This window comes from Vulpes lagopus, chromosome 3 (genome assembly GCF_018345385.1).
Source record: "Vulpes lagopus strain Blue_001 chromosome 3, ASM1834538v1, whole genome shotgun sequence".
Classification (NCBI taxonomy): domain Eukaryota; kingdom Metazoa; phylum Chordata; class Mammalia; order Carnivora; family Canidae; genus Vulpes; species Vulpes lagopus.
The window spans coordinates 99,475,586-99,488,711 of record NC_054826.1 but is presented as its reverse complement, the minus strand read 5'-3'; the positions used below and the strand labels follow the sequence as shown (position 1 = coordinate 99,488,711).

The window sequence follows — 13,126 nt, the reverse complement described above, 5'->3', positions numbered from 1 at the left end:
GCATAAGGGTATTGAGAGTTGGGGAAAATTATAGAAGGTGATTGGGGACAGAGAGGGAGGTTAGTAATGAGTGTGAGTATCTTCTATTTCAGACTTTTAGCAGGAAGTATGATGTTAGTTGCATGTTTTAAATCAACCAAGGCTGGGTGTCTCAGTCAGTTGGGTGTCCGACTCTTGATCTCAGCTCAGGTCTCGATCTTATGGTTGTGCATTCCAGCCCCACATGAGGATCCATGTTGGGTGTGAAGTCTACTAAACAACCAACCCACCAACCAACCAACCAACAAAGCTGGTTGAACCAGTCTTGCGATCCCAGGATAAACCCCACTTGGTGTTGACTTATTATTTGTTTTATATATTGCTATATTTCATATACTCCTATTTTCTTGAGGATTTTTGTGTCTGTTTTCATGAAAGATACTGCTTTGTAGACTAGAGGATTTTATTGCTGCCCAAATAGGATGCTACCACATAGCAGTATGAAAGCAATTCCATTGTACTGATAACAGCACTTTTTAAAAATGTTATTCAGAAAATGCATTTTATTAACTGGAGATGAGTGGAGAAAAATATAACATTTGTTGAGCTCTTACAGTGATAAGAGTTAAATGCTATTACTTCACATATGTTATCCCATTTAATTTACAAAACAGATGTTGTTTCTTTTGCTTTTGTTCTTATTAGGCAAGATTAAGACATGCATGGTTTTTTCTTTGTAGGTAGAATATGCTGTCTTAAGAAATATCACAGAATTGAGAAGAATCTATTGCTTCTACAGCAGCCTAGGATGTGATTGCTCTCTGGATAATACCTTCCTGATGACAAAGCTTCACTTCTGGAGGTTTCTAAAAGACTGCAAATTTCATCACCATAATATAACTCTTGCTGATATGGACAGGGTATTAAGTAGTGAGTATTCCAGATCCACATATTTTGTGTTTTTTAAATTAAGATTTTATTTATTTATTAGAGAGAGAGAGAGAGAGAGAGAGAGAGAGAGAGAGAGAGAGAGCATGAGTGGGGAGAGGGGCAGAGGGAGAAGCAGACTTCCTGCTGAGCTTGGAGCCCAACACGGGGCTTGACATGGGGCTTGATCCCAGACCCTGAGATCATGACCTGACCTGAAGTCAGATGCTTAACTGACTGAGCCACCCAGGTACCTCAACATCTTTTGGTTTAAACAGTAGTATAACATCATGTCACCATGAAACCAGTCAGAAAATGTGGAGGGAGTGAGGAAGACAGATCTTGGGAGAGGTGTTCCAGAAATCAACACATGGTTGTCTTCCCAAGGTGCTTAAAATGTACTTGAGACAATTTTTTGAAATAATGGCAGCAGTGAAAGATTATCTACAGCAGGGCCTATGGGCTGAATCCAGCCTCCTGCCTGTTCCCATAAGTAAAGTTTTATTGGAACACAGCCATGCCCATTTTCTCATGCACTGTCTGTGGCTGTTTTTGTCCTATGATACCAGAACTGAGGGGTTGTGACAGAGATTGTGTGGCCTACAAAGCATAAAATATGTACTGTCTGGCTCTTGACAGATAAGTTTGCCTGCCCCTGATCTGTAAAACCCACTAAAATCGTGAGATCAGAAGCAGAGAGGATTAAGGAGGGCTTGTCATAGCCGAGAAAACACTTTAGGTTGTCTTGGGCTTGGGCTTGATTTCAAATGAGAAAGTTCATGTGATAAACTTAATACCTTTGAAGATTTTACTCCTTACAGTTGAATTCTGGGAAGCAGGCCTTGAAAACCTCAAATTATCTACTTGAAAAATAAAATATTAGAACCTAATACCTAAAAAAAAAAAAAAAAAAGAACTAATACCTATTTACCTGAAATGTAAGTGTTTGATACAGATTTAGAATATATTTAGAATTAGAATCATCAGGATCCCTGGGTGGCTCAGCAGTTTGGTGTCTGCCTTCTGCTCAGAGCATGATCCTGGAGTCCCAGGATCAAGTCCCACATTGGGCTCCCTGCATGGAGCCTGCTTCTCCCTCTGCCTGTGTATCTGCCTCTCTCTGTGTGTCTTCATGAATAAATAAATAAATAAAATCTTAAAAAAAAATTAGAATCATCAATCACATGTGGCTCAGACCACTTTGAAAAAACACTGGCACACGGTATCTTGTAAGTTTCTTGAGCAGTGACCAGATCGAGATCTTTTGAGTGGTACTTAAGTTTTAAGTGGATGTGTATATGCTGCTCATTGGTATTTACTAGCAAAAAAGATACTCCATCAAACTCAGTTCTTTGTATTGCATACCAGGAGCAAAATAAAAAATAAAAGGCTTTAGAAAATACTAGGCATCAAAAATGAAATCTTGATATTTGCAACAAATATGGATAGACCTTAAGAGTGTTTTGCTAGGTGAAGTAAGTCGGACAGAGAAATACAAAGAGTGTATGATTGAACTTATAAATGGAACCTAAACAAGAAGCTCACAGATATAGAGAACAGGCTGGTGGTTGCCAGAGTGGGGAGGGGTGGATGAGATGGGTGAAAGGGGGGTCAAAAGATACAAACTTCCAGCTATAAAATAAACGTGTCACAGAGGCTGTGACTATAGTTAAAAATACGGTGTTATATGTGAAAGTTACTAAGAGGGGGTGCCTGGGTAGCTCTGTCAGTTAAGCTTCTTCCTTCTGCTCAGGGTCATGATCTCAGGGTCCTGGGATCAAGTCCCATGTCAGGCTTCCTGCTCAGTGGGGAGCCTGCTTCTCCCTCTCCCTCTACTTCCCCTGCTCCTGCTCTCTCTCTCTCTCACTCACTCTCTCAATAAATAGAATCTTAAAAAAAAAAAAGTTGCTAAGAGGGTAAATCTTAAAAGTCCTCATGGCAAGAATAAAAGAGAAATTTTTGTAACTGTGTAGGTGAAGGATATCAATAAGACTTATCGTGGGGGTCAATCTGCAACATATGGTGAATCATGTCGCAACACTTGAGTACAATGTTGTATTGTCAATTATACTTCAATTTAAAAAAATACTTAAATTTCCAATTTTCTTTATTTTAGCCAATAGTGACATGCCAGTTGAAGAAATTCATTCTCCGTTTACAACAATACTTTTGAGAACGTTTCTGAATTACCTCCTGCACTTGGCTTACCACATCTATCACAAAGAATACCAGTAAGTACTACTTCCAGGGCTCTGAGTTCATCAGGTGCCCCATGTTTCACAAATATTAACTACTCAACCATGAGATACCAGATTAAAATTTAGAAGACCCCTCAGATGCGAGTTATGTTTCCATATTGAATACTGTTCTCAGGATTTTACTCAGAAATGGTCACCACCAACTCTTCCATAGGCTAGAATTTCCTGTCTTTCTCAGGGAAAAATGGATACTTTATCTTTTTAAAAAAAAAAAACTTTTTATTTTGAAATAAATTTAGTTTTATAGAAGTGTTGCCATATTAGTACAGTGAGTTCCTCTCCATCCATCACTCAGCTTCCCTGAACAATAACGTCTTGCACAGCCACAGAGCACTTATCGTAGTGAAGAAACAAATGTTGGTTAATACTAATGAAATCACAGACTTTATTTGGGTTTTCCAAGTTTCCCCTGATGTCCCTTTTCTGTTCCATGTTCTTTGCGTTTTGTTATCCCATATCTTCAGTCCCTACAACCTGTAATAATTTCTTATACTTTTTTTTTATGACCTTGACACTTTGGAAGACTACTGGTCAGTTATTTTGTAAATATCCTTTGATTTTGGTCTGCTGATATGTTTTCATCATTTCCCTGAGGCTTGGGTTTTGGAAAAGAATACATGGAGGTGAACTGCCTCTGGCATCACATCACATCACATCACATCACATCACATCACATCACATCCATCACATTAGGGGTATGTGATGTTGGATTGTCTTATTACTGGTGATGTTAACCCTGTAATGTTTGGTTACTGAACATTTGGCTAAAGGGGTGGTGGCCAGGATTCTCTACCATAAATATATTGTTTCTCCCTTTCTGTACACTCATCATTTGAAGCAAACTACTGACTTCACTCTGTAGGGAGAGGAGGGAATTACGTTTTATCTCTTGGACAGAGGGGTGACTGAATCTGTCTTGGCAGAAACAGAAGCCCATCGCTCTTTCTGTGTTTTACCAAACTGATGACTGAGAACATTCACCCGAATGCCTGCCGTGTAAAAGGTAAATACAAAACTAACAGCATTATATTTATTAACTGTTTTTCCCCCAGAATGTAGCTTTGTAATCATCTTTTAACTGTTTATCTTTCCATTATGTCTTTAGGCAATTTATTCAGTGGACAGCACCGAACACTCTATTCCATGAATTATATCGACAAGACCTGGGAGATTTATACACTTTACAGCAGACCACACACAGCTCCTCCCCACGAGCCTTCCATGAAGATGCGACACTTCCTCTGGATGTTGAAAGTAAACACTCATGATCGAGACTGGTTTTATATTAATAAAGAATTTTGGCTATTTTTTTTTTTGAGAAAGAGTGAGAGACTGTGTGCACACAAGTAGGGGGAGGTGCAGAGGGAGAGAAAGAATCTCAAGCAGGGTCCATGCTCAGTGCAGAGATATGGGGCTCAATCTCACGACATTGTGATCATGACCTGAGCTGAAATCAAGAGTTAGATGCTTAACTGACTGAGCTACCCAAGCACCCTAGCATTTTGGTTTTCAGTAAAGAAAGGGGCACCTGGGTAGCTCAGTTGGTTGGGTGTCTGCCTTTGGCTCAGGTCATGATCATAGGGTCCTGAGATTGGGCCCCACATCAGGCTCCCTGCTCAGTGGGGGGTCTGCTTCTCCTTCTGCCTCTGCCCTTCCCCCTATACACACACACACACACACACACACACTCTTTCTCTCTCAAATGAGTAAATAAAGAAAGAAAGAAAAAGAAAGAAAGACAATGTATTCTAGCTGTGATACACAATGAGGTGAAGATCAGGGATCTTCATAGCCATTGAATGTTTGCTGAGCCTCTTTGGGAAGAAGTGAGTAATTCTGGGATCCATAATGGAGGAAGGACCTGAGGCAGAGGGAGCACCACCCCATGTGCTTCCCAGTGAGGGGAAGGCACAGGCAGCCTCATTGCCTTTGCTAATGCAGACCTTGCCATGTAAGAGAAGATGAGGTGGGGGTGGGGAAGCAGATGTCATTTAAAAAAATGTTCATCAAAAAGTAATTTAAAGAAGCTAATAGTTTATAAAATAGTGAGGATAGTCCTACAATATCCTTGTACTAACTCTTGGCAGTTTTTGTTTTAATTTACACCATGGGAAGATAAATGAGAAAATGAGTCAAATACTCATAGGGAATAGAGTGCTTTCAGGAAGTCTAACAGTGTCGTGTGTGTGTGTGTGTGTGTGTGTGTGTGTGTGTGTGTGGAAAAGGGACAGTGACCTAGTGTCTACTAGAGGAAAGTAGCTTGTTAGAAGTATGTGTGTTTGGGGGAGGAGTATTGTATCCTGTTTATTTGTTCACTTTCCTCCTTTCTCCATGGCCTCATATTGAAGAGACGAGGTCATCGTCCCTCTAGATGGGTCAGCCTTCCAATTTGGGCTGGCGGCATCCTCCCAAAGTTCATTACCATGTTCTTCTCTTCCCCCGCACATCCACTGAAGCAGTACAGTTAGAGGCTTGTCTGGATTCTGGGTTTCTTCCCCTGACAAAGCCACAGGTGGTTCTGTGTTGCATCGCCTCAGGAATGTTCCCGTTGAGTGATACTGAGATGGATCAGTGGGTTCACGTGGTGTCAGTACGATTCTTCCAGTAGAACTTATGAGCCTGGTTTGCACGCAGCTTAGGAGAGAGGAGGGTCGGCCAGCACAGAGCCAGGCCCTGCGAGGTGCACTTTCACTTAATCCTTAATCTCGGCAGCACTGACTTTAGGAGAGACAGTGTGTCCTGGGCCAAATGCTCTCTGGTTCAGTATCTCTGAGAGCAAACCTCCTGTTTGCAGTGTTGATGTGGACAGGGTCTATACCTGGACTTTCAGGGAGTCTTCTTGTGTCCAGCCTGGCCTGCAGCATTACTTCCAGCGGGGTCTCCTTCCTGAGTACCCACAGCACCCTGATTCTGTGGCCCCCAGTGCACCATTTCCCTACTTGTACAGCTGGGCCGATAACTCACATCTGAATCATCTACTCTTCCAACCCCTCGGCCCTTTGTTTATCCCTCTAAAGACACTTTTCTTTTTGGAGGGATTAGGGAAGGTCTAGAGAGGTAAATACCAATGTTAATCTAGAATGCTTTTCAAGAGGATCAGTTTCAAAGATACGCATTTCTAGAACATCTCCTTAAAGTGTCATATGGATATAAATTGACACTAAAAATATGTAACTATTTGTAATTACAGGCCATTGTGGTTTAATTGGTTGATTCTTTTGCAGGACTTTAAAATGATAAATAAAGAATTAACAGCAACCAAATTTGTGGAGGTCATCGCAGAGGATAATCCTTTCATACATGATGGTGTTGACAGCAATTTTGAACTTGAGGTTTGTAAAGAGGTGTCACAAATAGTGCAGATATGGTTGAGGCTGTCCTGCCTTGGATACAAATAAGAACCAAGATTTGACTGAAAAGCATTCTAACCCCATACATAAATATGTGAATGTCCATATGCATGTGTGTGTATACATACATGTGTGTATAGCTGTGTGTATCTATATAGCTGTATCTCCTTGATTGTTAGAAAACTAGAGTTAATATAACAAAGAATATTTCAGATGTCAAGAAGTAGTGAATGAAGTCAAAAGGATATGAAACTACAGTGGATCCTTGAACAACACAAGTTAGGGACACTGACACCCCCATGCAGTCAGAAATTCAGGTATAACTTTGACTCCCTCAATGCTTTACTACCAATAGCCTGCTGTTGCCTGGAAGCCTTACAGATAACATTAACAGGCAATCAACATGTATTTTGTATTATATACTGTATTTTTTTTAAGATTTGTATTTATTTATTCATGAGAGACATAGAGAGAAAGGCAGAGACATAAGCAGAGGGAGAAGCAGACTCTGCACAAGGAGCCTGATGTGGGACTGGATCCCAGAACCCTGGGATCACGACCTGAGCCCAAGGCAGACATGCAAGCCCTGAGCCACCCAGGTGGCTTTATATACTGTATTCTTACAATAAATAAGCTAGAGGAAAAAAATTTAAGAAAATTATAAGGAAGAGAAAAGACATTTGCAGCACTTGTATGCATAGAAAAAAAAAAATCTGCATATCGGTGGCCCCACACACTTCACACTTGTGTTGTTCAAGGGTCATCTGTATGATGCTATTTCTTGGATAATTTAGCAATTTAATACACGTGTGTGTTTTTCTGGGAGATGAGTCCTATAACCTGTCAAAGACACTGATGGATCTCTAGTGACTTAGTCTAAGTGCCTTCAGTTTTCAGCACTCCTTGCAGAAGGGCTTTGGCCAGTTTGGCCTCCCCAGGCCCAGTCTTTTCTTCTATAAACGGAAGTGGTGCAAACCAGTTAATCCTTCCTCCTGATTTCCCCTTGCCCGACCCCTGCCACCAGGAATCTACTCCTTGACCTTGAGCATTTGCCTCTTCTGGACAGGTCCTAAAGGGTGGGATCTGTGTGGCTCCCCCAACTCAGCTAACACCATTTGCGTTCAGGCCACAAGTGACTCTGCAATGACCTACCCCGGGGGGCATTGCCGTGGCACCTGAAATACCATGTCTCCCACCTCAAACATGTTCTTCCCCTCTTTCCCTGGTCTTCCATTTCCCTCACTGCTGGTTCCTTTCCGACTTCTGCCACACTCATCCTGTCCAAGTGCCCCAGACTTAGGCCTGGGTCCTTTTCTCTAGCTACGCCCACCCTTTGTCTCATAATCATTCTGAGGACAAGGCCAGTGTTTGTATCTGTAACCCAAATCATGCGCTCCAGCTCCAGATGGCCTAGCCAGAGTGGCCTCTTGGGCTTCTAACAGCCCAGAGTGTCCCACACTCCAAACTACAGCTGTGACCCTCATCCTCCCCCTGTGTACCCCCTGTGTTGATGGCACTCCACCCTCCAGTTGTCAGGCCCCCTCCCTGTCTCGATGATTCCTCTCATAGGCCACATTCAAATCTTCAGGAGATCTTGTTGGCTCCACTTTCAAGTATATCCAGGATGTGGCACCTCCCACCACCTGCACTGCTTCCACCCTGGCCGAGCCACCCATCGTCACCTAGAAAGCCGCTCACTAATCTTCCTGATTCATCTCTTATCCTCCCACTGCCCAGGGCAGCAGCCAGGTCACTCCCCTGCTCACACCGTCCAGCTTCCCATCTCACTTGGAGTAAAGGCCCTCAAGACACGGATGGTGCCACCTTGCTGAGTCCTTGTCTGACCACTGAGTCATACTTGCCTCCAAGCTGTTCCTGCAACACACCCATCATGCTCCTACCTCAGAACATTTAAACTTGCTGTGCCCCACCCCGCCATTTTTGTGGGGGCTTAAATAACAGAAATGTAGTGCCAGTAGTCACTGAGTTAAGGTAGAGCTGGTTCCTTCTGGGGCTGTAGGAAAGGCTGTGCTCTGGGCCTCTCCCCTTGGCTTGTTAGGCGGCCATCTCCCCAGGTCTTTTCATATTATCTTCCCGCCATAGGTCTGTCTCTGTGTCCCAATTTCCCTCTTATAAGGACAGTGGCCATGTTGGATCAGGGCCCACCCTAATGATCTCATTTTAACTTGATCTCTAAAAACATTATCCCTAAATAAGGTCATATCTGAGGTGCTGGGGGTTAGGACTCCAACTTTTTTGGGAGACATAATTCAGCCCATAACAGTCTTCCCTTTGCTCTCTCACCCCCCCATTCATGTCCTCCTTAAGTGTAAAATATACTCATCCCATCCCAGTGTCTCCCAAGGACTTTGTCATTCCAGTGTCTATACTGGGTGAGCTCCCCATCTGCCACTGTGCTGCTTCCACCTCACGATGCTTGTGAGTTCCCTTCAGATCTTATCCAAAGTGTAAGAATAACTCCATTTTGAACAAAAACTTTAGGCTGCTTTTCTCAAGCTGACAGGCAAAATCATAAGCCAGGATACACAGAGTAGGCTAGAGCTATTAATTGTAGGCACTGTTTCTATCTGTCTGATGTTTACAGAACACCCACAGTGCGAGGTGGGGTGCTATGTCTTCAAAGTTTGCTCTCTGCTAGGGGAGGAAGATGTAGGACTGACATGAGCAGAACAGCTAGTAAGAAAGCAAGATTCTTCTTGTTGTGGGTCATGCTTACAAAGTGGATGTTTGGTATCACCTCAAGGCCAGTGACAATGGGTGCCTGGGTAGGGGCAGGAACCCACTGGCCTGTGCTTTTACTTAAGATAACAGCTACAAATACCAGCCACTAATGATTCAACAAGTGGGGTGACAGGCACTTCACACCAGGATCTCATTTTATCCTCATGTATATGTATTTGATCCAAAGTATATGGTACTGACGCATCTTACAGACGGAGAAATTGATGCTCAGCGTGATTCAATTCAGCAAATAGCAAAGTCTTTGGGAGGTGCGGTCTGGCATAGTGGTAAGACAGTTTATGAGCTTGGTGGGTAGTGAGTGAGAGTTAGGTGGGGTCACAGGAAGAGTCAAATTTGGGGATAAGAAACTAAAAGTGTCCTGCCCTTGAGCTAATCAAATGTCTCATTTACCAGCCATCTTTGGACAGGTGTCAACCAACTGTTAGCCTAGAGGACACTGAGGTTTCAGGGATGCTAAGCAGATCCCTGGCAGCAGGCAGGGGCTGCCCTGGCACCATCGGTCAAATGAGCAAGCCTGTTCCAGCTCAGACTCACAGGGCTCTGGGTTTAGGACCAAGAGACAGGTGAATGATCAAAGTCCAAGCAAGCTGTCCCTGCTGCAGGTGCTGCTCGGGTGGAGGCAGGCCCGTGGTCAGGTGTGCACACAGCCGGGAGGGGCATGGCTGCCAAGTGGGTAACACCTGCACTTGTCACTTTAGATGCCACTGGTCTAAGTAGCTTAAGAAAAAAGGAAACCCTTTCTAAAATGTCCTCAATTAACTAATATAAAATAAAATTTCCATCAAAATAGAAAATGGCTTATAACTCTAATAATCGAATGCACATAATCTTTTAAATATTGTAGTTTTTATTTCAAAGAGGCATGCACCCATGATAGGTGGGTGTTGAATGAGGTGGCATCCTCTGGAGGAAGAAGCCAACACCCAGGTGACTCACTTGTCTACCTCAGAGTATGTCAGAATGAATAAGACCCTTTATACTTTCTTATGTTTCAGCTGGTTTTCCTGGAATTCTTTGAAGCTCTCTTAAGCTTCGCACTCATCTCTGTTACTGAACAAATGATTAAAGAATATTTAAATTTTCCAAATGAGGACCTGTCTGGAAACAAACATGGAAGCCCTTATATGATGAATCAGGTAAAGGTGTCTTAGAATCTACAGAGCAAGAAATGGTTTCATTGTGGCATGGTTAAACCAATATCAAAACTATCTTGGGTTTTTGTCACCTTTCAGGAAATAATTTAAGACTTATGAAAAAACTTGAGACTTCCTTTCATATTTTGAAAGAGTATATTGTATTTAAGTTAAGTCCTTGGGACACGCCTGGGTGACTCAGTGGTTGAGCATCTGCCCTCAGCTCAGGTCATGGTCCCAGAATTGAGTCCCAGGTTGGGTTCCCCTCACGGAGCCTGCTTCTCCCTCTGCCTACCTCTCTGCCTGTCTCTTATGAATAAATAAATAGAATCTTTAAAAAAAAAAAGTTAGGTCCCTGGTCATGACCCAGGGCATCAACTCCAAACCACAGTAGCAGAGATATCCTGATGAAGGTCAGAGTGCCAACCAACACATTGGGTGGACAAGAAGGGCTAGAATGAAATGTTTCATTACATGATCTAGAGTTTACCAGAGTGGAGAGCCTGTCCCAGAGTGAAGATGTTAAGAAACAGCTCCTGAGTGTGCATGAGATGTTAGATGGGTCCCTTAGGATGTGGCCGGCTCATAGGACAGGCCTGCTGGACTCAAGGCCCACTGCCAGACCTTGGTGGAGTAGGGGCAGTGTCAGCCACCCTGTTGAAGGATCCAGCTGCTGGGGCAAATTGATACCAAGTAGACGTGGGTGAGGCTGTCTTAAGTAGGCTTAGAGGATTTCTGAGTTTTGAGCCATTCATTTGGAGCCATAGGGAGAGTCTTGGGGGCCAATGGAACTCTTCAGACCTGCGCACACAAGCACATTATTTATTGTGTAAAGAGCGACTCTTTTTTTTAAAATTTTTATTTATTTATGATAGTCACACACACACACAGAGAGAGAGAGAGAGAGAGAGGCAGAGACACAGGCAGAGGGAGAAGCAGGCTCCATGCACCGGGAGCCCGACGTGGGATTCGATCCCAGGTCTCCAGGATCGCACCCTGGGCCAAAGGCAGGCGCTAAACCGCTGCGCCACCCAGGGATCCCAAGAGCGACTCTTTCCACAATTCTCTGATGTGTCTCAGACTCCTTGTGTGCTGGAGAGAGCTCCATGTTCAACCTTACCTCACAGTCTACCTAATAACCAGATAGGCCTCTTCTAAATTGAGGATATGACTGATGGCTTTTCTGGATCACTGGAGGCCTTATCATGGGCCGTGGTCTGGGGCTTGGCTCTGAGGGAAATGAATGTCTGCCTTGAATTCATCCGTGATTTCATGGATGGCATCACATGGATTCCAATAACCGAGTGTGAACACTGGTCTAGGGGGTCATCCTCAGAAACCACTGGACCATGTGCACTTCAGTTTTTTAAAATGTCATTCCAAATGTCCAACAAGGTAAGTCCTATTATATCCATACAATAGAGTATGACTCAGCAATGAAAGAACTCATGATATAGGACAAGGATGAATTAAAATAATTATGCAGGGTGAAAGGACAAAAAAAGTACAATTATATAAAATTCTAGAGAGTGCGAAGTAATCTGTAGTGACAGCAGATCAGTGGTTGCCTGAGACTGAGGGAAAAGGGGGGATTCCCAAGAGGCACAGGAAGCTTGGGGGTGATGGATATGTTCACTGTCTTGACTGAGGTGATTGTCTCTCAGGTATAGACATGTCAAAAATCATCCAATAGTAAGTATACTTTATGTGTAGCTTAATTGTAAATTATACTTCATTAAAATCGTGTGTGGGGGCACCTAGGTGGCTAAGTAGGTTAAATGTCCGCCTTTGACTCAGGTCATGATCTCTGGGTCCTGGGATGGAGCTCTGCATTAGGCTCCCTGCTCAGTGGTGAGTCTGCTTCTCCTTCTCCTTCTGCCCCTCCACCCTGGCTTGTGCTTTCTCTTTCTCATAAATAAATAAAATCTTTATTTTTTAATTAATTAGTCATTAAGGTTTACTTATTTTAGAACCATCCAGGTGCCCCAATAAATATATATTTTTAAAGATTTTATTTATTTGTTCATGAGAGAGACACAGGCAGAGGGAGAAGCAGGCTCCATGCAAGGAGCCCGATGTGGAACTCGATCCTGGGACTCAGGGATCACGCCCTGAGCCAAAGGCAGATGCTCAACTGCTGAGCCACACAGGCATCCTCCCAATAAATCTTTTTTAAAAATCGTGTTTGTGTCTCCATGGAAACCCCAAATCCTCTTATGTGTTTGTCCTTGCTCAGAACATCCAGAACAGGAGTTCAAGTGTAGGAACAAGCCAGGAATCAGATCTGGAGGATGGCAGCACCAAGTCCTCTTCAAGCAAGCTGGGACTCATGCTTGATCTTAGCAAAATAAGGAGATCAGAGGTTTGCATGTACAACTATAACCACATAACAACAGTTACCTGGTTGCAGTATTAACGAGTTTTGCTCACCTACTGTGTGATGAACACGCTTCTATGTGCTAGTGACCTGCAGTGAAGCAAAAACCTGTCCTCTCGTGGACTTCACATTCCAGTAGGAGAGAGAGACAAGTGAACAGTAATAATAGCTAACTAAGACTCCTGGGGTGTTTACCAGGTGCCATGCACTTCCCAGGAGGAGCTCATTTGACACCCCAAACCACCTTTGGGTACTGTTCCCATCTCTAGGAGGGAGTTGAGGCATGGAAAGGTTAGGTAACCTGCCCATAGTCATGGATCCAGTAACTAGTGGGGCCGG

At 43.4% G+C, this 13,126-nt stretch overlaps 1 protein-coding gene across 1 annotated transcript in view; it reads left to right on the top strand.

Annotated features, from left to right (window-relative positions):
• LOC121487962 (radial spoke head 10 homolog B-like) overlaps nucleotides 1-13,126 on the top strand; it is a 58,624-nt gene that overhangs the window by 28,100 nt on the left and 17,398 nt on the right. The window contains exons 10-16 of the mRNA XM_041750106.1: nucleotides 720-909; nucleotides 3,023-3,137; nucleotides 4,088-4,167; nucleotides 4,270-4,418; nucleotides 6,389-6,496; nucleotides 10,273-10,413; nucleotides 12,647-12,772. Coding sequence (XP_041606040.1) covers nucleotides 720-909; nucleotides 3,023-3,137; nucleotides 4,088-4,167; nucleotides 4,270-4,418; nucleotides 6,389-6,496; nucleotides 10,273-10,413; nucleotides 12,647-12,772 — 909 coding nt within the window. The remainder of the gene's footprint in view (nucleotides 1-719; nucleotides 910-3,022; nucleotides 3,138-4,087; nucleotides 4,168-4,269; nucleotides 4,419-6,388; nucleotides 6,497-10,272; nucleotides 10,414-12,646; nucleotides 12,773-13,126) is intronic.